At 48.6% G+C, this 23,203-nt stretch overlaps 1 protein-coding gene across 2 annotated transcripts in view; it reads left to right on the forward strand.

Moving 5' to 3' along the window:
* Positions 1–7,931: 7,931 nt before the first annotated feature.
* Positions 7,932–23,203, forward strand: part of GPC3 (glypican 3) — a 154,342-nt gene continuing 139,070 nt past the window's right edge. The window contains exons 1-2 of one of the 2 annotated variants that reach the window (XM_064462967.1): positions 7,932–8,253; positions 17,235–17,396. In XM_064462967.1, the coding sequence (XP_064319037.1) occupies positions 8,085–8,253; positions 17,235–17,396 (331 nt within the window). In that variant the 5' untranslated portion in view covers positions 7,932–8,084. The remainder of the gene's footprint in view (positions 8,254–17,234; positions 17,397–23,203) is intronic. The other variant, XM_064462966.1, reaches the window with a different exon arrangement.

The following is a 23,203-nucleotide window of genomic DNA, read 5'->3' on the forward strand; positions in this document are numbered from 1 at the left end:
TAGTGCTGTGCTCGCGGTGGGGCCCAGGACCTCTCTGTGGCAGGATTTCTGTTTAGCACCATTTCCTGCGAGTAAAAATCGGTCTGCATTCCCTCAGCACTCAGTAATGCCTCGTCTGGCGGAAAGTCTGCAGAACAAAGTGAACCTTTCATGCATGTGCAAGATCCTTGCGCTGGCAGAGTACTTTGGTATTGGTTCAATGCCTTGTATCATGCAATGATGAGGTATTTTGCTCTTAAACTGAATGCACTTTCCTGTTGAATCAGGGTCTTGCTTTCCAGGGGAAGCTAAACCAAAGCCACCCACACTCACCCTGTGAGTACTAAATGCTGCTCACTGGCATCATTGGGATAGTTCAACATAATGCTCAGCAATTCTCATCTGTGAGAGCAGTTTCCAGTAGAGCCAAACCTTTTTGCCCCAGGTTCTTCCTGCTTATTCTTGCCCAGGTCACAAATGGGGACAAGTCCCTGAAAGGCTGTGGGCAAGACCTGAATGCTGCTTGCTCCAATCTGCCGAAATCAGCAGGACGGTTACTGCTGGCCTCAGAGAAGGTGCAACGAGAGAAAGGGGGTCACAGGGAGGCAAATTTGCTCGGCTTTAAGCATGTATTGTTTAAATTATTCAGTTTCTCCTAAAACAGCCCATTGAATAATACATGGCGGTCACTTATATTTCTAAATGCTTGCACTTAGACTGAGATTAAAATGAAGTCCCAAAATGCCACTTGCATTCGGGTTCCTCTGGAGATGTCCACCGAGCAGTGCCTCAGCCCCAGCAGCTCTTCTCCCCCACGTTTCAAGGCTCTGGGTCCTGTGTTTGGGCAGTGCCAGCTCCAAGTGCTGCCCGGTCGGGTGTCCCACACCTCTGGTTCCACGGGACTGATTTTAACAGCCCAAAAGCACTAAAAATAACAAGCTCAGGCTTGTTTCTGTTTGCTTTCTCCATTGCTGACCAAGCCCTCTGGAGTAATTCGTCAACAGCTTTATTCCTTCTTCATTAAAGCAGAGTTTTGACCTAATTGCACTAATCCCTGAGTTCATGGAAAACCTTTGAAGTGCGCTACACCAGAGTCACAAAATGGAGAGGTGCTGGAGCTCAGCGGCTTGCTCTCCCTTTCTTTCCCACCTTGTCCCTGAAACATGCACGTGCGGAGAGATTTCTGCATTTGAGGAGAATTTCTACTTGAGACACCCATAGCTCAGGTGTGGGTTTCAGTTTTATTTAAAGGACTGCGGGAGTCAGAAGTAACTAGCTCTGCTTCACAATTATCTGCTTCTCAATTTCTGCTTAATCTTTAATAGTAATAATATAAACAAAACCCCAACCCCCGAAGAGCTATTTGAGAGCCTGACATTTACGCATTGTACGCAGGAATGATTTAGCATTTAAAAACAAAATAAATCTCTTTATATAAGGTGGTTCATGATTCTAACTGATTGTCAATGAGACAAATGTGGACATTCAGTGAGGCTCCTTTTAAAAGAAAACTTCCCTTCTGTTGATATGCTGCCCTCCTCCGCGGAGGGGTGATGTTTCCTCTGAAACCTGGCTGGGCGTCCAGCAGGATAATTAGTTGTTTGGGAAATGCCTTCAGATGCACAACTGTTAAATCTTACTGGGTTTTTTATTAGATTATTTGGTTTGTGCAAGAAGGATGCAATCTTAATAGCAAAGCCCTCTGAGGTCTACTAATGTCCTTGCAGACGCAAGTGAGGATGCTAATAATGAGAAGCCCTGTGCGTCCTGAGCTCTGAGAGTGGCCAGCCAGGAGGGGTGCTCGGATGGCTTCTTGTCGCTGCTGCTTGCAGGATCAGGCCATGAAGGCAGCTGTAGAAAACCTGATTAGTGCAAGGCCATGGTCTCCCAATATGATGGGCTGGAGCAGGGATAAAGGATGAGGGAGCTGCTGATGGCAAGGGACAGCTCTGCATGGCTCGTGGGACCCTCACCTCCCGGGCAGGGAAGAGCTCTGGGCCACAGCCAGCCATGCTCGGCACAGACATGGTGTCTGCGCTGGGAGACCTGGAGCCGTAAAAACCCAAACCGGGCAAGAGAGCCTCTAGGGAACAGCGGGTGTCTGCAGCAGAGGGGCAGATCGGTGCTGTGCCCCGTTGCAAGCTGAATGTGCAGCTGGAGAGCGTCATGCCACTTCCCTGGCTTTAGGATGAGGCTCACAACAACCCCATGGGTCTGGTGGGAACTTGGAGAGAAGGGCTGTAAAAACAGAAGCTCCTTTGGTTTGCAATTTTTCCTCCTTGCCATTGTGTGCAGTGACCTTTCCTTAATGAGAAAGAAGAGAGTGAGAAGCCTGAAAGGGGGGGAAGGGGAGGAAGAAGGCACTGGTGGGGGACACAGCAAGTAGCAGAGATGTTGTCCATCCCGTTACACAGTGGAGGAATGCTGCGGTAGGCCATCGCTGGCCCCAGAGCCACCCTGTCATCATCAATGGAGGCTTTTCATACAGCTTCACATTGCTTTGTTCCAAGGTCTCCTCCCTTGCTGGGGCTCTGCGCTCGCTGGGGCTGCTCCAGATCCGCTGGCTCCAGCAACGACTCCTGGTTTGTGGCGGTGAGGAAAAGGAACGCTGAGTTATTTAGTATAAAAATTGCCACTAGGTCACCCATCCACTCTCCTACCTGCAAAGTGGTGTTTGAGGAGCAGTCTAATGCTCCTGATACCTTTGGAAGAGCCTCATTATCATGCGATTGGAGAGCTTCCGCATGAGCCTAGCAGAAATACTACTCTAATATATCTCTTCACAGAGTTTTTGCATGTAATATTAAGCATTAAAATAATTTAATAAGGCATAAATCAAGTTTTACTGTGGTGCCACTGCACAGGGAAAAAGCACTTCGGGAAAGGCACCTGAATACATCATGGCCTGCTTAGGAGTGGGAGAAATTTATATATTCAATATAACTTCTGTTGGTTCTGCTGGAAATTCCATCTCAAAGCTTGTGTGCTCTCCGCATCATACAACAGAACTTCATCAGTGTGTGCAACCACACGACTTTACTCGGGCCACATGGTCTGCAAAGATCCAGCCTTGCTTTGTGCTTAGGCCACGCACTGTGCACCACCACATCGCCTGTTGCTTCAGCTGTTTCCAGAGCTGGCTGTGTGCTGCTGGGCCCGTGCTGGTGCAGGGAATTAGGAGTGCAGCATCTCTCCCGAGTGAAATCCAGAGTGCCTCCCATGGCTGCACTGAAGCTGTCAGTCTGCTTGCTCCACACAGGGCTAGTTCACAGCAGTGCCCTGTAATTTTACATCCCAGTTCTCCCCGCGAGTGGGATGCCCGTGATGTGACAGCCCTGGGTTGGTAATTGTTGGCAGCACTTTATTTTCATAGGTGAATGCTCTGGGCTGATCCCTTTCGGGCTGTCTCCTGGCGGTGTCTCTTCAGTTGATTAATCACCGGGAGATGATAAATGAAAATATCAGCTTGAGAAATGTCTGCCCTGTGCTCCCAGCAGAGGCAGCAGTGCACGGAGAATAGTTTTCTCCCATCTCTTCTGCTTTGATTCCCTCTGTAGAGCTGCATCTCAGGCAATTCTCTTGCACTCAGGAGCTCTGCTAGCGTTCAGCCCCACTCGCTGTGAGCTGGAGAAGATACGGGTATTGCAGTGTGGGCTGTGGTGCCGAGTGCTACGAGCATCCTTCCTCCCCGATGGCCACGTTCCACGACCAGCATGCCCCAAACTATGGCACACTGCGTCTTTCATCTTTTCACAGCGTGCTTTAGGTCCTCCAAAGATGTGGGGTGTGTGGAAGAGCTTTTGAGACACATCTGCTGTGTCTGTGCATTTTTACTTTTACAAAACCCTTTAGATAACCACAAGGTTAGCTGTAAATCTAGCTGCCCCGTGCAAAACCTGTGTTTTATCCACAGTCAAGAACTGATTTGCAAAGGTTTGGGTCTGGCTGGGGTTTTGTCCTGTGAAATATTCTGCAATTTGAGAAAGTTTTCTGTCCTATAGTGGGAGAGAAGAGTTTTCAAACTTTGTGAAAAAGGGAGGACCCCCCCGGACAGGAGTGCAGAGATTTTCCATGGTTCTGGAAGGCATTTCTGATGTGAATGTGGCTGAAAATGGTACATACTTGCAAAAAAAAAGTTCCAGTTCTGAAGTATCTAATTTTTTGGATAGGTGAAGTGAGTTGTTCGGGTATTCTTGATCTACAGCTCTATTGGCATCTGTGGTGTCTTTAAGTGATGCATCTCTCTGAAGGCTTCACTGCTTCTGCTGTGTGATCTGCTCCCAACAGACTCCAGAGAGCTAGTGATTTATCAGCCACTGCTTTTTGGGGTGAGGAAAAGGCTAATGCTTTATGGATCTATCAGCGCTCCTGTATGGCACATGGAATACAATATCCTGCCAAAGAGGGGAGGGCTATCTGCTACCTGGCAATCCATCATTTCTCCCAGTGCCCCATGGCAAATGCACTTTTCTTTTTTCCATCAGACAACGTGCAAGTACCGTTATATAGTGATGAGCTTCTCCCTTCTCCTCCTTCACAAATGGTTATGAAAGCCTGAAAATGCAACTCCTGCAGGGTGCAGAATAAGATGGAAAGGGTCATTTTGACAGGGAGAAGCCATCATTGCCCGCAGCGCTTGGTTTCAGCAGGACATGCAAGATCTCAAGCGATGCAGCTGGTCCATAGTCAGCACAATGGGATCACAGCAGGGATGAAAAAGCCAGGCCAAACATGCCCACATAGGCTGTCAGGCTTGTGCTGAAAATGTGCAAATGTGTCAACAGATGCTCCAGGTTTTTTCTTTTCTCCCCTGCCTCATGGTGATTTCCTCTGCTATAGGCATGGCTCAGCTGACCTTCTCCCTGTGGAGCTCATCCATCCGTCCACAGTGGAAGAGTAAGTGAAATGTGTCAATAACTTGGTGAGTGTCTACTGGGGAGTACGAATCCCTCTCCTACGTCTCTCCTTGGCTTTTTAATTGATTCAGGGTTTTCCCAGTGGAGGACTTCATAAGAGCATTTGATAAAATCAGCTGCACACAATCCTGCCTCTCATTACTTACAGGCTTGAGGCAGGTAGATGATTAAGTGAAATTTTTATGGTGTGAGCAGTTGTAACATGGGAAATTATCATCCTGGATATGAGACAACGACTTGGCTCTTACTACATCTGTTGGCAGACAACTAACCCAGTGACTTTGCCTCTGATCTTGGAGCAAGTTGTCTGCTGTCTCCTCCAGGACAAACCTGCGCTTGCTACCCTCGCACGTTAAATGGACAAGCCACGTGGATGTCCAGTGCTCAGGAAAATTGCATCAGACTTTCTTTGCACTGTTGCAGTCCTGATGGAGGTGAGAGCGTCTGCAGTTGTCACCTGGGGACTGCCTCTGCAGGCACCCGGTGGAGACCGTCCTTTGGGCTCAGGACGGGGCTGGGGGTGCTACAGACCACAACAATATTTTTGGTCCGTAGATGGGATGGGTTTCACCCCCCATTTCCGTCCAGCTGAATCCTTGGGCTTATTACCCCAAGGAAAGTCAGTGATGCTAGAGCAAAAATGGAGGGAAATGAGTCAAAATCACTTGCTTGATCAAAGAAAGTCTTCAGTTAAAACGTGAGCTTTTTATTTCCTGCCAGTGGACTTTGGGTAACCCTAAAATAGTGACTGAAAGAGAGGGCTGCCACTTGGTTTTGTTGTATGTTTCCACAAGCTTTAACTTGCTTCTGACATAACTCCTTGTTGATAAATAAACTTTATTTTTGAGGGAGTCATTGTCAAGATAATGACAGATCCCGCTGTGAAGCCAAATCCAGTAAAGAGCAATAATGTTGTTTTCTAATTTAGTTTGAAACCTTAAAGCACTCCCTCCCACCTAAATGCTGCCTATTTGGTGCTGTATGTAATTCTTCGCTACAATGGCATGCTTGACAATATCTGTGTACTTACCTGGAACAGTGAAATCCTCCCGTACTTAAGTGAAATACTCACAGCAGGTTTGAAGATGAACACAGGAGATGCTTGAATTCCTTTTAGACAACTGTAATTCAGACCATAAACATAATATAGATTGCAATGGCATATAGAATGGAGCGCTTCAAACACCAGCCTTTGTATTTTGCAGTTCGGTCCAACCGGTTCCTAACCTAAAGCAATACTGTACCTGAAACCCAAACTGTTGCATAAACAAAACAAATCCATCACTGAATCAATGAAGGAGATGCAGAAAAGAGACGTTAACTACCCACTGGGACGCGGCTCACAAAAGCTGAAGCACGTGTGACGGTATTTCATGTAAGGAACCAGGAGAAATGAAAACGCATAAAGGATGAATCCTCATCCCTACCGCCGAGCACCCGCCTGCTCTTCGCTCTGCTGAAATCAGGCACAATTTGCACTGTGGAGCACCTGTACTTCTGAGCAAAGTGAAATTTCCAGATTCCTCTGAATTCCTGCAAAGCAGGACTTTCTGCTGCCTGGTTAATAGGGGTTTTGTCAGCCGTGCTTACTAGACACAATAAATAGATAATAAATAGCACAGTCTGCGGACAGCAACAGGCTCCGACAATCCATTAACCAACAAGACATGTTGCACATTCCAGCTTATTAGTCTCATATCCATAATATATTTTAACAAATTCTCCCTGGCAGGCATTTTCTTAGAACAAACACGCAGGTTGGACTTTCATTTTTCATCCCTCTTCAAAATTTCAGAGTGAAAAAGAGCCATTAGTGATAATTTGATCCTGTATTTGCACTGGAAATTTTAAATAGATTTTTTTTTTTTCTGTTCTTCTGCTTCTGCTTGCTCCCTCATTGTTTTCCTTTGCAGAAGCAGCATTATGCAGGCTGGGGGCAAGCAGCAAGGAGACAGCCTGGGCAAACAGAGTTTTGGCAATTTTTCATACGTTGCCTTGCTTTTTTTCAGTAAAGCCATCTCTCACCCCGTCCTGCTTGCTTCCCACTGTATGCAGCTGCTTGCTGAGCAATGAGCAGCGCGGGCCCCTTCCAGCTGAGCTGTTGCGTCGCTGGTATTTAGGGGTTTTTTGCTGGTGGGATGGAGCTGGGCTGTCCTAGCCATGGCGAGTGTCCCCCCTGTCCCCATGGCTGGGGGATGCAGGGTCTGGCCAGGCCTGTGAAACCCTGCGGGGGCTTCAGCTTGGTGGGTGAGGGGTTCCCAACAGCTCCGGCTGCAAACTGGTGGGGAAACGGCCATGGTGGAGTGATTAGGTTGGACTAGATGATCCCTGAGGTCCCTTCCAGCCTGTGGTTCTGTGAATACAGCATGCCCACACACGGCTGCCTGTTTCCAGTGTAGCCCCTCAGACCATTTGTCCGATGCCCACCCAGTGGCACCCCAGACCCGTGGGCACCCTTGGGCCCCCTCAGAGAGCGCGGGGCCCTGCGCCCAGCACCGCTCTGCTCTCACACAGAGCTCCCATGTGAGGCCCCACTCTGTCCCTTGGCCCAGGGGGGCCGGCGCCGGCTGCGGGGTCCATAACGGCTCTCCCTTGCAGCTTAAACTTGGGATGGGGAGGGCTTAAGAGATGCTGCAGCACAAAGCACTCACGCCACACGCGCGCGTGCAATCGAGAGCCCACCCGCCCTTCGAGCCCCGCGTGGGATGCACGCGCGGCGCTGTGCAAACCGCCGGGCCGCGGTGCTTCACCGCACAGGCAGCAAACGCGGGAGCGCCTGCAACGCTGCGGCGCCCGCCACGCGCCAGGGCGGAGCAGCCCCCACGAGCGCCGCCGCGACGCCCCGCCGCGTGCCGGCGTGCACGGGTATCGGGCCCCGCCCGGGCCGCGGGGCGGGGCGGAACGGGGGCCAATGAGCGCCGGGGCGGTGCCGCGCCGCGGGGCAAGCACGCCGGTACAGGGACGGGCACCAATGAGCGCGGGAGGCGGCTGGGCGGGGGCCAATGGGCGCGCGGCGGGGGCGGTGCGGGGCGGTGCGCGCGGAGCCGGTCCCGGCGCTCCGGGAGCGCCGCGCGAGGCGCGTGGCTGAGCTCCGCTCCGCTCCGCAGCGCAGCAGCCCCGGCCCCGCTCCCGGCCCGGTGGGGATGCCTGCCGGCGGGGAGTAGAGGAGCGCCCCGGTGCCCCGGGAGGATGTCGGGGAGCGGCGGAGCGCTGCTGCCGCCGCTGCTTCTGCTGGCCGCGCTGCTCGGTACCCCGGGGGGCGCGCAGCCGGCGGGGGAAGCCGCCTGCCGCCCGGTCCGCGCCGCCTTCCAGGCGCTGCAGCCCGGAGCCAAGTGGGTGCCCGAGAGCCCCGTACCAGGTGAGACCCCGGGGCTCCACGGTGCCCTGAGGGCGGGGGAACGCCGTGCCCGGGTGCGGCGCGGAGCGTCTGCGGCGCCCCGGGAGGGGGGCGCGGGAGAAGGGACGCTGCGGAGCCGGGTGCGGGCTGCCCGCCCTTCCCCGGCAGCCGCGGTGCGGGGCCGCTCGGTTGCGGTGGCCGCCGGGCTCTGCGCCTCGGGGGTGCCACGCTGCTGGGTTAAACCAGAATTTAATTGCTCTTACTTTGTTTAGGGGGGGGCCTTTCACCTAGAGGTGGCTCACACGCAAACTCGTGCTGTCGGGCGGAGTGGCGTGCTGCCTGCAGAACCTCCCACGCCTCTGTCGGGGGGTCAGCCCTCCTCCGGTGCCCGGCGGAGCGCGGTGTCCCCTCCCGCCAGCGGAGACGGCCCGCACCCCTCGCGGCTCTGCTGGTCCTGCATCTGCCGGAGCCGTTTCCCTCCAAGCACTGTGCGCCGGGCAGCGAGCGGTGCCGTGCCAGGGAAACCCCGCTCCGTGAAGCCCCTCTGAGAGCGTCCAGACCCTCGTCCGCAGCCCGAGCTCAAGGGCTGCCACAGTTCCAGAAAACGGGGCTGGGAGCAGGCAGCACCCTGAGCCGGGCGGGTGCGGTGGCCCGGGCGGGAGGCTGGGACGGAGCTGGGCGAGGTGTTACGCGGCTCGTAGCATTACAGGTGGCTGCCTGCGTGGTACCCCCCGCACCTCGCCACCTACATCCCACAAGGCTGCTTTCAGTAGATACGCTCTGTTCCGATTTTAAAATGTAAGTGCAATGCTTGCATTCCCTCCCTTTTAAAGGTCCCTTTTCAGCTTTTTGGTAACTAGGGAGTGTCGGCTCCTCCAGGTGGGTGGCTGCGTGCTTGGAGTGTGTGCACACAAACGGATAGGTTTTGATAGCTGTGTTACAGAGCTGCCTGGAGAGCTCGGCTGCTGCTGCGTTACGTTAAATACGCAGCAGCGAACGCCTGCCCTGAAAAGCTTACGATCAAAGTATGAAAAGGAAGATATAACAGGCAAACGTGACAGGCAGGGGAGGTGCAATGAGATCATTGCCAGCAGCGGCTGCTTTTAATAACGATGTGTTGAGTTGTTTCTTGCGTTCAGTGTCACACCAGGCCAGGAATACAAGAGTTGCTTCAGCAATAATGCACTGCAGCGCAGGAGAGGAAGGGGAGAAGCGGGGTGCCTAGAGCTGGGACTGCAAGGTGCTGTGTCTGCTGGTGCAAATCCCACATCCTTTGGTCTGTAGGACTGTAGCAATGCCTCAGCTTACCAACAGCTGTGAGGTCTACAGGGAGGGTTTAGATGTAAGTCCTGGTGAGGGAGTACCTACCCTATCCCTTCCTATCCTTACATCCCCTTCCCATATAATTTTTGACTCTTCTTAATGCTCCCTTCAGACTAGCTGCAGGAGCAGCATCTCTTCTCTCTCTGTGCCGCAGGGCCTCAGTCTCCTGGGCAGTACAGAGGTAGCACTGGAAGTAATCTGTGATGAAATGTTTGCATGGAGGGTTGCAGGGAGGTGGAAGTGCTGCTCTTATCACTGCTAAAATGACAAATTCTGTTGTTTCTTTCTAATCAAAGAAATGTCTTCCCTTGCTTCTGTGGAAGTTGGTGAAATATTTGCTTTGATCCCTAGGTGACTTTCTCAGAGTGTATTTTTACAGGGGGAGGTGACAGAAGGGCGGGCAGCTGGGGTGCTCCGACAGGTCCCTGCAGGCTGTGCTGTGAGTGTTGAGGGGCTGCTGGCACCTCCGTGCTGCAATGGAGTTGGTCCTTCCTCAGAAACCAGTGCCATCCTCCATCCTGGCCTGGGCTGTGATTGTGGCAGGTGCTTTTGCCTGGGCATCTTCCTTTCCCAGCAGGGTTCAGGTTGTTGGAGTTGCTCACCTGTGCTCTTGCCCCCCTGGGAGCCCCAGCTGCATCCCTGGTATTCAAGTGGAGTAAGGGAGCCCTTTGCCTCTTGCAGAGCTCGTGGGTAGCCAGATCAATTTCTCCTAACAGTGCTGGTGTTTCAAGTGAACGCTTCCAGCTTGTTACAATGATAAAGTTCCCACATATCAAATCGAAAGTGGATTTTACATTTGCTTAAGTACATAAACTTGATCATAATTAAAGCAGTGACTGCTTGCTTATACCTTGGATCTGGCCCATCTTGCATGACTCTGTGTTGTAATTACACTTCAGAGCTCTCCCTTCTCCTAGTAGCAGCTGCATAAATCTCTGTAATAGGGGAACATCACTCAAGGACTATTTTCCAGGCTTTTGTTTATTGCTTTTTCTTCCTTTCATACATCTGCCAATTAAAAAAAGTTTCGGAGTTCCCAGCCACAAATCACCACGGAATCAATTCTGAGAACCTTTGCCTGTAGATCATATCACCCTGGAGAAACCAAGGCTTGAAACAACTTACTTAAAATGTGCAGGGTTTTTTGACACAACAGAAAACAATGATTTTTGGAAGATGCATTTTGCATTATGAGCAGTTGTGGCTGAGGTGTAAGTAGAGGAAATGCTGCCGAGCTGAAACAGACACGGGAGATATGTCCCACGGCTCCATTTTACAGGATCAGTGGTGCATGGGCTGGGGGGACATCAGCACAGTGCTCGCCATAGAGAAACCCAGCCGCACCAGGCTGATACTTTTAATTTAAATAAAAAAAGGGTAATTCTGATAAATGTGAGGGAAGTGTCGTGCTGTTTCATGAGTGGTATTAATGTTCTGGGAGTAATTCTAGCTGAAGGCATGCACCTGGCAGTGAGCAGAAACTTGGTCTCCTATGGTCCTGCAGCCTGGGGACCAGGATTTTGCAGCTCTGAAGCATGCTTCGGCATGCTTCGAGGTGGGGAGCAGCATGACCTAACTACTGTCAGCTGCGGCTGACTGTTCAGAGGGGTGGGAGGATGTAATTCATGCCAACAGCTCCACTCAAGCTAGATGAGAGGCCTTGTGCTGGAGACGAGCGAAGTTAGGAGAGTGCTTTTCATGGGCTTTTATGAAGTTGTGACTTAGTGCCAGCTCGTGTGCCAGCCTCGTTCTGTGCTGGGGTAACTACCTCAGCTGCTCATGTTCATGAATAACTAAATTCTTTTTCTTACACTGCCTGTCTTGGTTTTCTTCTTCCTTTTGTCTTTTCCCTGCATAATTTCTCATGTATAAACAGTAACTTGAATTTCCATTTTTTCCTGGTTTGTTTTTCTCTCCTCTATGCCGTTCGGATTTCTTCGTGCTCATGGTGACACTCTGGATAATTGGGCTGGTGCATGTGGGTAGAGGGGAAGGGGTGAGTTGTCACCTTGCTGAGATGGGGAGAGGGGGTGGATGTTTCTGCCCCTGGTGGTGTGGAAGCTGGGGAATATATTTTTCGGCAGAAATATCTCTCAGTGGGTGTCTTCCTCCTCCTGCAGTTTCTAGGTCTTTGTTCGTTCTCTCTGATGGAAGCAAATATGGATTCACCCTAAGAAAATAGAGGAGATTAACCTTTTGTTTTTGGAGCTGAGGTGTAAAGCTTCTACAACTGGCTGGCTGAGCGTGTCAAGCTTTCTTCTCACTTCTCTTTTCTCCTTTTTCACAGCTGGTGTGTGCCAATGTACAAGCTGAAAACTAAAAATCGCACCTCTTCCCATGGACTCGATGCACGTTTGCTCTGAGCTGGCTCCCTTTGTACTCCTGCTCTTTTATTCTGTTTTTCCTGAGTGGGACTAATGATACTTCTCCCCATGCAGCCTTTCTGTTTAGCTTAGCGTGGTGGTTTAAGATCTTAGTTTACTAGATAATTGAGTTTTCTGTTCCTAATTATTTCAGGTCTGCAAGTTGCTCTCTTGATAGTTAAGAGAGCAGGAGCAGAACCTTAAAACTTAGTAACCTCCCCAGGCAGTGTTTTTATAGTGAGATCGTTAACTTTATTTTTTTCCCAGGGGTTAATTTTAACAACATCCTGAACAGTGTTCTTCCCAGGCTTTGGAATGGCTGCAGGGTATGTGCGTGTGACTGTAACATGCGTGGATGGTGAGTGGGTGCCCACAAATTAACTCCATATTTTCAACGACAGTATTGTTGATACATCTGTACATTTGTTAGGAGGAAACTTACCTGCAAAATGTCTCTATTTCCTTTGTAACTTCTTTTAAAAGATGCGATGTTACAGAGCGTTATATTTGTGTGGCAATCATCTGACCAAAATCGCAAGACTTGGGGAGGAATCCACAGTCAAATGGCCTCGTGAAACATGATGGAAGAGAAAATAAAGGATAATTGAGCAGTACTAAATATCCCATGTAGTACCCATACTGTTCCAACTCTAATCACCTATTGAACGAGATTGGTTTATAATTTAATCTCTTTAATTAGGTTTTAAAAAGATCAGCACTTAACCTGGATTTTCAACAGTCACATTTTCTTTTTGCCCCAAAATGCTGAGCGTTAAAAGCCAGTGACAGATGCATGACCCCCTAGTCACATAATTCAAAAGAAGGTTTTTAATAAAAAAAAAAATAAATTGAAATAGCTGGAGGAAAATCTACTATGTTTAAAGGTTGAATCCCTGCTTTTATCTATTTAAAGCATGATGCTGACTGTGAAACAATTAGAGAAAGAAAATTAACAAAGCAGCAGATTTCTAGTCTCTAATATTAACAAACCGGTGAGCCAAGAGGCTGGGGCGCAGCCCTCCGGTGTTTCCAGACCGCAGAAGGTGAAGGGGGCAGCTGCATGTGGTAGCAGAGCTCGCCCGTCGACTGCGGGGATGCTGCAGTAGTGTAACACTAAGCAGGGCCAGGTTCTCATTTTGGCAGTGCCTGGGGTAAATCTGGGGGGAATGTTAATCTCATGGAAGCTGCGGTTGGATCTGGGTGGGCAGGCTTGCGTGCCCCAGTGGAAAGCACGGCTTGCCTGCCTGTATCTGATGATGACAGGGTTGGAGCTATCCTGGGATGCTTAAAATCAAAACACAATCCTTCAGCCTCACGAAGGAGTTCTGAACTGCCTGCAGATGATCTCAAGGGGGTTTTTTGACATTTAATCCACTGAAATTATTTTCACGTCTGCTGTACTAACCACCTATCTGTGGGAATAACTGTACATCAAAGTCAAATTTAATGCTTTAAATTCACTGCTACCCAGTCTTCAGTAAAAATTCCCCATGTCAGGAGGAGGAGGAGGTAGGGTGCTGCTGAAATTACTGCAGCTGTAGAGATCAGCTCTTTCAGCTAGGAGCGTATGCAGAATTACTGGAGCATTTACACTGCTGTTCCCCAAGATGGCATGAATGGCACAGTGCTCTGGCGGTGCCTGCTGTCCGCCCACCTATGGAAGGGGCTGCATCCAGCTCCTCACCCATGGGACTTGGGTGTCGGAGGGTCAGGCTGCCGTGCTTAGCATCACACTGGTATCACTAATCTTGCAAAGATTGGTATGTGAGCATCCAATATAATAAAATATTAATAACTGTTGGAGTAATTCATGGGACACTTCCTTTCAAAAAATGAATTTGTAATGATTTATAGCAAAAGGAGGAGGTTGTTTGCAAGGGTGGAGACTGGCATCACCAGGTGTAATGGCTTGAAACTTTAAGAAAAAGGGATGTGTGTAGTTTCGGAGATAAAAACAGTCTTAACAGTAAGGGCCATTAGGCAGTGGAATGGGCTTTGCTATGTTGCAAGTCAGAGCTATTACTGGAGGTGTTTGTGTTAGATAAAATGCTTAGAGGGGGTGGTTTGGGAGGCAGGGGCTAGGATTTGATGACTCACAGAACCTTTTCCATTGCATTTATGGAGCCAAAACAATGCAGCAATTTAATTCATGCTAGTGTCTGATCCGTAGGCTGGCGGTGTGTTTCCAGGCATTCGTGTCTCTGCATGCATCACACTTCTGGAGCATGCACGATTTGCACAGCTCCTTGCACGTGGGGAGCAGGATCTCAGTCTCTTGGGTGGTGCTGCAGCATGAGTGCAGAAGAGGCTTCTCCAAGTAATGGCATGAAGAAACCCTGAATGTACTTACAGGTCAAAAAGCACTGTCCCTGTTTCATTGGTCTCTGCTGCGGCTGGAGGCAGCGGGCTTCTGAGGTCTTGGGCATCTAAACCTTCTGCCCTCACTACTGGGCTTGGCAGGTGGGACTGTTTGGGTGTGCTTTCCACCTGGGAAAGCCACATACAGAAAATAGCTGGCAGATGGGGGTCAGGCCCCAGTTCCCTGGCCCTCTGTAGCAACGCCTTGCGCCAAGAAGGACCTTGTCCCTCGTAGCTGATAAGAGCCTGTCCTGCCTGTATTGAGCTGTTGCATTTACCATGATGTTCCTGGTCATCGGTGTTAGTTGGCTATCTCTGTAAAACGTTTTAAGCTGTCAGAGTTAATTCCCAGGCTTTTTCCTTCTCCTCCATGATTGCTCTGTTACAGCAGGCATCTGTCTTTACTTCACAAAAATAAAACCCCATTTAAGGGAGAAATTGACTTAATTGCTAAAAAGAAGGTTGGGAGGTGGGTAGATGACCCTGCTGCTTCCTATCCCTGGCTTTCACTTGCACAGGTCTCTCAATTGCCAGCTCTCAGATTTTCTAGATTGGTATTTCCATTAATCGTGGAAGGCTTTTTATTTTTAATTTGCAGTATGTCCTAATGTAATAAATGTAGGAGGAAATAAGCTTCGGATTAACAAGAAATTTATGGCTGTATTGTAGTGTTAAAGGGACCACGTGAAGCCTTTTTGCGGTGTAAATTGACTTGGGTTTGACTTTAAAAAACCTCTTTAACTTGCTGTTATATAACCGCTTCTCTCATTAATGCAGTGTCTTGCTGTTAAGCGGTTTTATGGTCCCTGTTCTTTTCTCAAGGTGTGAAATACCTGTCGCTGTGCTCCTCTGGGGTGGGTTAGTTCATGAACCCCTGAGACTCCATCTTTAGATGTCAGTGGTGCTGGCTTTTTGTCAGAGGGCTTGATGAAGGAATTTTTGCTGCATACGCTGTTTTGCAGAAGGGGAAACTGAGGCAGTGGGTAGGGGTGGAGCCGGGATGGCATGGTGGGTCCAGCCTTGAGCTGTGTGCCTCTTTCTCCACCTTTGCCACATATTGTTTTGCAGCAATGGCAGGACTTGAATTGGTTGAAGCTCCTTTCTGCATGTGAAATGCATGTTGCAGATGAAGAGTTTCACGATGTTTTTCCCAGCCTGTGCCAGGGAAGGGATGGGGCTGGAGGGAGGAGAATTTCTGCTGTCGCTGCTCCCGAGCCCTGACAGCTCTTTTCCCTTGGCAGTGTGCATGACTCTTCTTCAGGAGGTACACGATTGAACTGACATTAATATTAATCCTATTCTTCTAGAGTACGCTTACAAAAGTGACTTTTGACACTTTCTAGTAATTAGTGAGATAGTGGATGTGGTGAAAGACTCTTAAGAAGGAGAGAAGAACCTGGAAGGATCCGTAATCCTTCCAGGGCAAAGGTGTAAATTGCCAGACTTGCTACAGAGGGGTTTTTTCCCCTCAGTAAAAGCAAGTGGGAAGGCAGAGCAAGGGCTAAGGGATGTGTGGAGCCTTCCTCCCTGTCTGGGCTGTCGGTTACTGGCTTGGACTGCTTCCTAATCATGGTGCTGGGCTGTGCTGGGTCTAATGGGCTCCTCCTGCTCTGGTATGGCGGGGGCACACTGCAGTTTGGTGGCAGACACTGAAGTGGAAGGTTCTTGCTGCCGTCTGGCTCTGGAGAGCCATTTTTAATGGATTTGTTGCTTACTGTTTGAGTTTCTAACAGCAGTGTCAGATTAGATGTGTTTTGCATGATGAGGGCTATTTGCTTTGATATGAGCTTGTTGCTCTGCTTGTGTTTGCAGGGCCATAGTTTGCTATTGGAAGTTGATTGAGTCTTTTTGTTGCTGCCACTTCTAGGTCCTCTGTTCCATCTTCTCCTGTTGTCTGAATCCAAAAGATTAATAGTATTTTTTCCCTGATTTTATTTATCAGATTTTAGCTAACAACACTTTTTCTAAAATGGAAGCTAACTGTGGCTTCTACCTGCAGGAGTGGGAGCTTTGGGAACGCTCTGGGAATATAAAACCCTGAAGTTTAATGTCACTGATCAGTGCTTTGAGTTGCAGGTTGAAATCCTAGGGGAAGCGATGCTCCTCTTGCCTTTGTACCCCGGCTTTTGTACCATTCTGGTGAATGAGTGGAGGTGCTGCCCATTCAGTGGCACGGCTGCTACTGAAACAGCACTTGTCTTTTGTGGTGCTCAGTGCATGCCCCAGGACCTGTCCCTCTGCAGTGGGACTTGCACAAGTGAAGCGATGGACCTTGGGCTTTACCTGTTGTGATGGAGGACGGATGGGATGGTGAAATTGGTGGGAAGACTCAGAAGATGTACGCAGTTTAGAAATCTGCACTAAAAAAACACCAGTAGTAAATCATTGTTGTGTGTTCCTGTTGTTATGTTACTGCTGTGGATACAAAGGGTGGAGATTGCAGGCAAATAAGAGTTATTTGTTTTAAGCTAGTTTTAAGTCATTATGCAAATTTAAAGCATATTCTGGGTGCTGAACTATGTGCATTACTCTATTCCTTGTAAATCCACAGCTTCAAATCCTGGCTCTGTTTTCCATCTCCCACTCCATCTCTTCTGGCTGCCTGCAGCTCCTTACTGATGTGCTGGTAGGCATGTGGGAGACGGCAGGACGATGCTCTGTATCGCTCTGCTCGGCACCGGCGTGTCAGCGGATGGAGTGTGTGGGAGCTAAAGCAAGCAGCGTGCTGGCAGCCGTACACAGCGAGCTCTCAGGGGCTATTGCTCAGCAATCCTGGCTCTGCCTTTTCGGTCTTCCCCTTTGGCTGAGCCGCTTGCTCAGGACAAATTCCAGAAATGTCATCAATTTGCCCAAACTGTAATTGTAGCAATACCAATGTATGGAGTCGGTTTCCTCTCCACTGCCAAGCAATTCCACCTCCTAATGCAAATTTTCTGCCCTTCTTATGTCTCTCTCCAGGGTCTGATCTGCAGGTATGTATCCCAAAGGGCTCCACGTGCTGCTCGAGGAAGATGGAGGAGAAGTACCAGGCAACAGCGCGCCTGAACATGGAGCAGCTCCTGCAGTCTGCCAGCATGGAGCTGAAGTTCCTCGTCATCCAGAATGCTGCCGTCTTCCAAGGTGAGGGGTTGGTCCAGGCATGCGGTGGGAGGAGGAGGCACTTCTGCTCCTCTTCCTCAGTACCTGGTAATTCTGTTCACTTGTTTTCTTATGTTTGTATATGTTATATATGCTTATTTATGATAAATAACACACCCGGTTGGGTGTATGGCTGCTCTGTAGGGCTTGTACTAAGTATTCCTGTAGCTGAAACAGCAAATGTAAATTTAAATGCTAAACCTCTTCAAGTGCAAATTTAAAAAGAAATGAAAACCCCACTTCTCCAAGAATTAAACTATCTGCACAAGTACCATCTTGTGTGATCCTGCCAGTCCCAAAAACCATGTTGCAGCAGCGTGATCTGGTTGCAAACCCAGGGTAATTCTTGGTAAGCGTCTAAAACGTGTGTATTGATTATTGTTACCTACCGCAAAACAAAACTGGTTATTCCATGTAAGGGTGGGTAGAGGCTGCCTTGTTCACAAGGGTGGTCCCTGGGGCTCACTATGGGATATTTGAGTGTGTGGTGACCTGATGCCATATTATATGGTGGAAGCGCTCTTCTCTTTAATGATAATGTGATGTATTTTTAGCAAAACTGGCCTTTGGCAAATATTTACTGTAGACACACACCAGTTTGTGTCCCTTAAATCTGCAAACTTTTTTTTAGAGCCTTTACGCAAGCAAAACTTATTCCATCCATGGTTAATGTGTGGTGAAATGATTGCTTTTTTGTTGAGTGCTCTCCTATTGAGGTTCCATCGTTCTGTATTAATGGCATTTTTGCGTATATTTAAAAAAGAAGGCATGGGCAGTCGAGCATTTTTTTCCTTCATGCTGATATTTTTTCAGAATAATTGATTTACTTTTGTTCATGCCTCACTAGCAGCAAGTCCCAAAGCCTGCTGAAGCCTGTGGGATCATGGCAAAACTCTGTTCTGGTCCACAACTGTCTGATGAAGTCCAGTGTGTTGTTTTTCTCAATGTAAGATGAAATAAATTGCTGAGGAGGTAACAGCATATTTTTTTCCCCACGGCTTCTTAATGCAGCGACCATTAAGTTCCAATTCTGCTAAACAGAATGGGGTAAAACTATTGAGAGGTTGGTTTCCTAGGCACTGGAAATGTGGACTAGCTTCAAAAATGACGAATAGCCTGGCCAGAATAAAGTGTCTACCTCCTCCCCTACCATTTGACAAAAGATGTTGTAACATTAGAGTTTTTATTGTGTGTGGGAATGACACCCTGTGTTACTGCAGGTTGTGCACAGTGTAGCAGGGCCAGGTGCTCTGGCTCTGAACTTCCTGTGTCCTCTGGGAGAGACTTGAATCCCTTGCTCTGATTTCCGCCCCCCCCCCTTTAACCATGATTTCCATCCTGGCTGTGAGAGCCTTTTCCCTGTGCAGGGTTTTTGGAGCCGGTGTTGCTGAATGACCATTCTTCTTGGTGGTGGGGAAGAAAAGCATTTAACTGAAGAATTCCCGACCTCTTCTGCTTATAAAAAAAGGTCATGACTAATTTTAAGTATCTCTTGCAGTCCCATTGTAGAAGAGGAATTCCTAGCTGGAACCACTGAGGAGCTCACTTTACCTCATATAAAGCATTTTGGACCTGGAAGGGCAATTCATTAGACTTTAAAAATTGTGTACTTTTATCTTTACATTTAGCCTCGAAGTCTGTAGAAGAACACTTCTTTTAATAGGTCGATCTTTTGATTGCTGCTTGTTTAAGAGTGTTTTGATGCCTGTGGTGCCAGAGGCTGTCCCAGCTATAGAAATTGTGCCTGGACCCAACATACTGCCGTCCTATTTACTTCTTGTTTCTTGCCACTGCTCGTGGTAGGGGACAGGCTTCTGTCTCAAGACATCCCTAAGGGATCTGGTGCTGGAGTGCGGTATCTCAAATCAAACCCCACCGGCATGTCATTTGCTTCCTCCCATATTGCCAAGGTATGCGCTGTGACAGCTGGTTGCAGGGCAGCAGCAAGCTTTCTGACCTGGCACAGCTGGGGAGGGTAGGATGCCGGTGGCAGGGCTGTGCTGGGCTGCGCAGGGGGCGTTCAGCTGCAAGGGGGACACTGGAGTGGTCAAAGAGGCACTCACAGTCGCTGTTGGAGCCCCCGTGGTCCCTGAGCATCTCCTGCAGGTCCTGCTCCCGCATGGTGTCTCTGCTTGAAGCTGGGGACGGATGCCCTGTGGCTTCAGGAATTGGGTCTGTAGGAGTGGGACGGCTCAAAGCAGTGCCAGCTCTCACACGTGTGCTCTGGCAAGGGAGAAAGCTGTCCGTGTGTGTCGTGCGTCGGGTTGGACCTCAGCGTCTGCTGGGGAGCCTGCTCAGAGGATGGGTAATTGCACCGCTCTCTAGAGCAGGGTAATATGTTGGTATGGAAACGTATCCTAACCACTCATATTAAACACAAATGTAAAACCCTTCAGAGTAAATTTTAATATTTTTAGCGTGTCATCTAAAGGGACTGCTAGTCTGACAAACAAAATCTCACCCAGATGTTATTATTTTGCACCAAATTTAATTTCTTCCTGCTGAAGCTAGAGCGGCATCTCTGCTGATAAAGATCAAGGGAAATTGTCTGGCATTTACAGAAAATCTCATCCAGGCCTATCTGTTACAATGTTCACTTAGCAAAGTTTATTAGATTATTAGTTTTAGACCCTTGGGCTTTTTCTTTATTGCAGTTAAGGAAAAATCCCAACTAAAAAAATCCTCCCTTCACTAAATTTGAATGTTACAATTAGCTCCTGGTCTTATCTTACAGGCATTTTTTAAAAATTATGAAGATGATTTAAGTAGTGATTTAATACTTTGGAAACTTGCAGTGTTTGACAGTGTTAAAATGGATTGTAGCTGTCTTGACTGCAGTTAAATCTTACTCGAGGATTTCTTTGGGGCCAGGCTGTTTCACTTCCATGCAGTGTAACCGTGCTGGTATCTGCTCGTGTGTGCACCTTCTGGTTCAGGTTCTCAGCCGATGGCAGTGCCCTTGCGTGCCGTGAAGCCAGGCTGAACCACATTGCCGCAAAACTTGCTCATCTGTCTTTTCGCAAGTGATATTTACTATTGTTCTGAGGTTCTCATCCAAACTAATGAGTTAGTGCAACTGACCTGCTGTGGCAAAGGGTGAGAGCCCTAACTACGCTTTGCTTTCTCCCCTCTCTGTCTCCTGACCTTAGATCTTGGCTGTTTGGTGGGGGGGGGTTCTGGCCCTGCCACCACCTCAGCTTTTTCTATTAAATCACCAGAAAAAGCTCTCAGCAAACTCTACTGATTTCCTAAATATTACATCTGAACCTGTGTTTATTTCAGCTTAGTGAAAGGTAAATTTGAGCAGGAAAATAGCAGGGTTCCTTTTTGTTTTTCCTCTCCTTTCCCCCACTAAAGAGCTCTGTTCCCCAGGGTTGGGTTGAGGTCCATCAGCCTGATGCCTCCTGCTTCTTAAGTTGGGGAATTTTTTTGAGTGATCACTAAATCTCTCGTCCTGCGTATTGACTGTTGTTGCACTGTGGATAACAGAAAATTAAAGCTATAGCAGCTGCGCAGATGCAGGTCTCACGGTACGCTCCGAGCTCCTTGTGCAAGAGAAAAGGTACTTTTTAAAAGGGGGTCAGACTGCAACACTGGACAGAAGGACCCTCCAAGGGAAGAGGAGCATCTGCAACCATTGTTTTGTGTAGGACTTGCTGGTAATCATCCCCCTCCATTGCTGTGCTTCACACTTGCTGGGCGAGCTGACTAGTAGGGGCTGCTTCTGCAGGAGAAACGCAGTGTGCTTGTGGAGAAAGTTGCTTTCATTATTTTAAGTGATTGCTCGAATAAGTGATCAGCAGTACCTCGTGTTGCCCTTCTGCAGCCTTTGCTGTTGATGATAGGCGAATCCTGGAGCAGCCTCTCTTTGCATGGTGCAGATACCAGGCTGTTGGACATGTCAGTGGCCGCTCTGCGATCTCGCAGTGATGGTGAGGCTGCTGGAGCCAGCAGGATAGCAGTGGCGTAAACCTTGAGATATGCCATATGGCTGTTTCTGACCCTGAATCTAGCTGCCCTGCCACTTGTGTGGGCACAGGGTTGCTTCCACCCGCTTCCCAAATAGCTCCTGTGGAGCTGCAGAGCTGCTGGGACCTGGCTGGAAATGTGGGGGATGCTGGAAAGGCAGGAGTGCAATTACCTGAACTGGAAAATTAGCTGGGATGCTGCAGTTTTCCCCCTTGGTGAAAACCTGTAGGCTTAAATTGAGACCCTGTCCATTCCCTCTCAAAGGCAATGACATTTAACCTTCTGCAAATGGGAGCTGGAAGACAAAAGGAGCTCTGTTGGGCTCCTAAGGGGAGACTGCAGAGGCTATGGAGATTTGAGGGGCTTTTGGGATGTGTGTTTCAGAGTAGTTCCTAGGAAGACCGTGATAAATCAATACGGATGAACCTGCCTGTATGTGTATGGTATTCTTGTATTTGTGGGAGAATCCTGTTTCTTCTCCCCTCTGGAGTTGAGCCCTTGGTGGTTCTGGCAGAGCAGGCGGTGTGGGGAGGCGGCTGACACACCTCCCCTTGCGTGCTGCGGTAGGACAAAGGCAGAGCTGTAACTCTTAGTGCTACCGGGTCGCTCTGAAGGCTGTAAATCCTCCATTAGGCATAAATGTAGCCATTTTGGTTATTTATAGTTATTTACACTATCCATTCATATCTGTCAGGAATGAAGGCGGTTTTGACATTGCAAGCTTCTATCAGGTTATCTTTAATCAGTTTAGAGGCACCTAAGCCACAAATATATCAAATAGCCGATCCTAATGTCAGAGTCCTCTAAAGTATGACTGAATTATTTATTTTGTTATGATGAAAATGCCTGGGCTTTATTGGGTTTTCTTTGAAGAACTTGATTCTGCTTGAAGTCTGGAAGATAAAAGATCAGCGATTGTCTCCAAGTTTCTTATTCTGAATCCTTCAAGGCTTTTCATTTTTCACGAGCCACTGTTACTATAGAGTCAAGGTGAGGTAGCTGAGATTTCTTTTATTCTGTTAAAGACACTTAAGTATATAAAAACTTTTATCTTTACTAATTATGCCTTGCATGAGTAAATCCAAGACGCATGCAGCATCCATTGGGTGAGAAGAGATGGGCTGCGTGGTGGGAGCTATTGCATGTTAATTGCTGAGAAGGGTCCACTGATACCAGTGCTGCCCAGCAGAGCTCATGTCTTATCCTTTGGAAGGTTTAATGCTCCAGCGTCTTTAAGTCAATTAAGTCTGACAGTGGAGGAGAGTCTTTCAGCTGTTGGCAGTAGGAAGAACCTTGGTGGACAGGCTCTAGCACTGTGCCTCCTGAGGGGCTTTGGTTGTGCTGCAGACCTCTGTTGCTTACAGGGAAAGAGGGAGCAATGTGGAGCAAGTGGGAGAAGTCTCTAACATGAAAAGTGAATAATTGTTTCTTAATGTGTAAAGCAGTGGAGGTGAGAGAGTCAGAGGGTCTTGGAGCTGAACCATCACTGCAGAGGGGAGATGTGCCCTTGGGGACTGGTGGGGCCACGGTCACGGGGTGTGTGTGGGTATGGATATCTACCAGTGGGCAGGCTTGGACTGTTGGCCAGGCTTCTTGCACAGCTCTTCTATGCAGAAGAAAAGTTATTATGATTAACTGAATAAATGTGGGGGGAAGGAAAAAAAGATACTTGGCAGTAGTCAAATGTGATATGAGTGGGGTGGTCAGCTTAATTGCTGCAGGTGTGTTGTGAAAATGTGAACTCTTGCTTGCGTGCCTGTAGAATCTTAAGCTGACACTTTAGAGTGGACTCAAAGAATGAATTCATTTTTGGAAGAGAA

This window comes from Phalacrocorax carbo, chromosome 11 (assembly GCF_963921805.1).
Source record: "Phalacrocorax carbo chromosome 11, bPhaCar2.1, whole genome shotgun sequence".
NCBI lineage: Eukaryota > Metazoa > Chordata > Aves > Suliformes > Phalacrocoracidae > Phalacrocorax > Phalacrocorax carbo.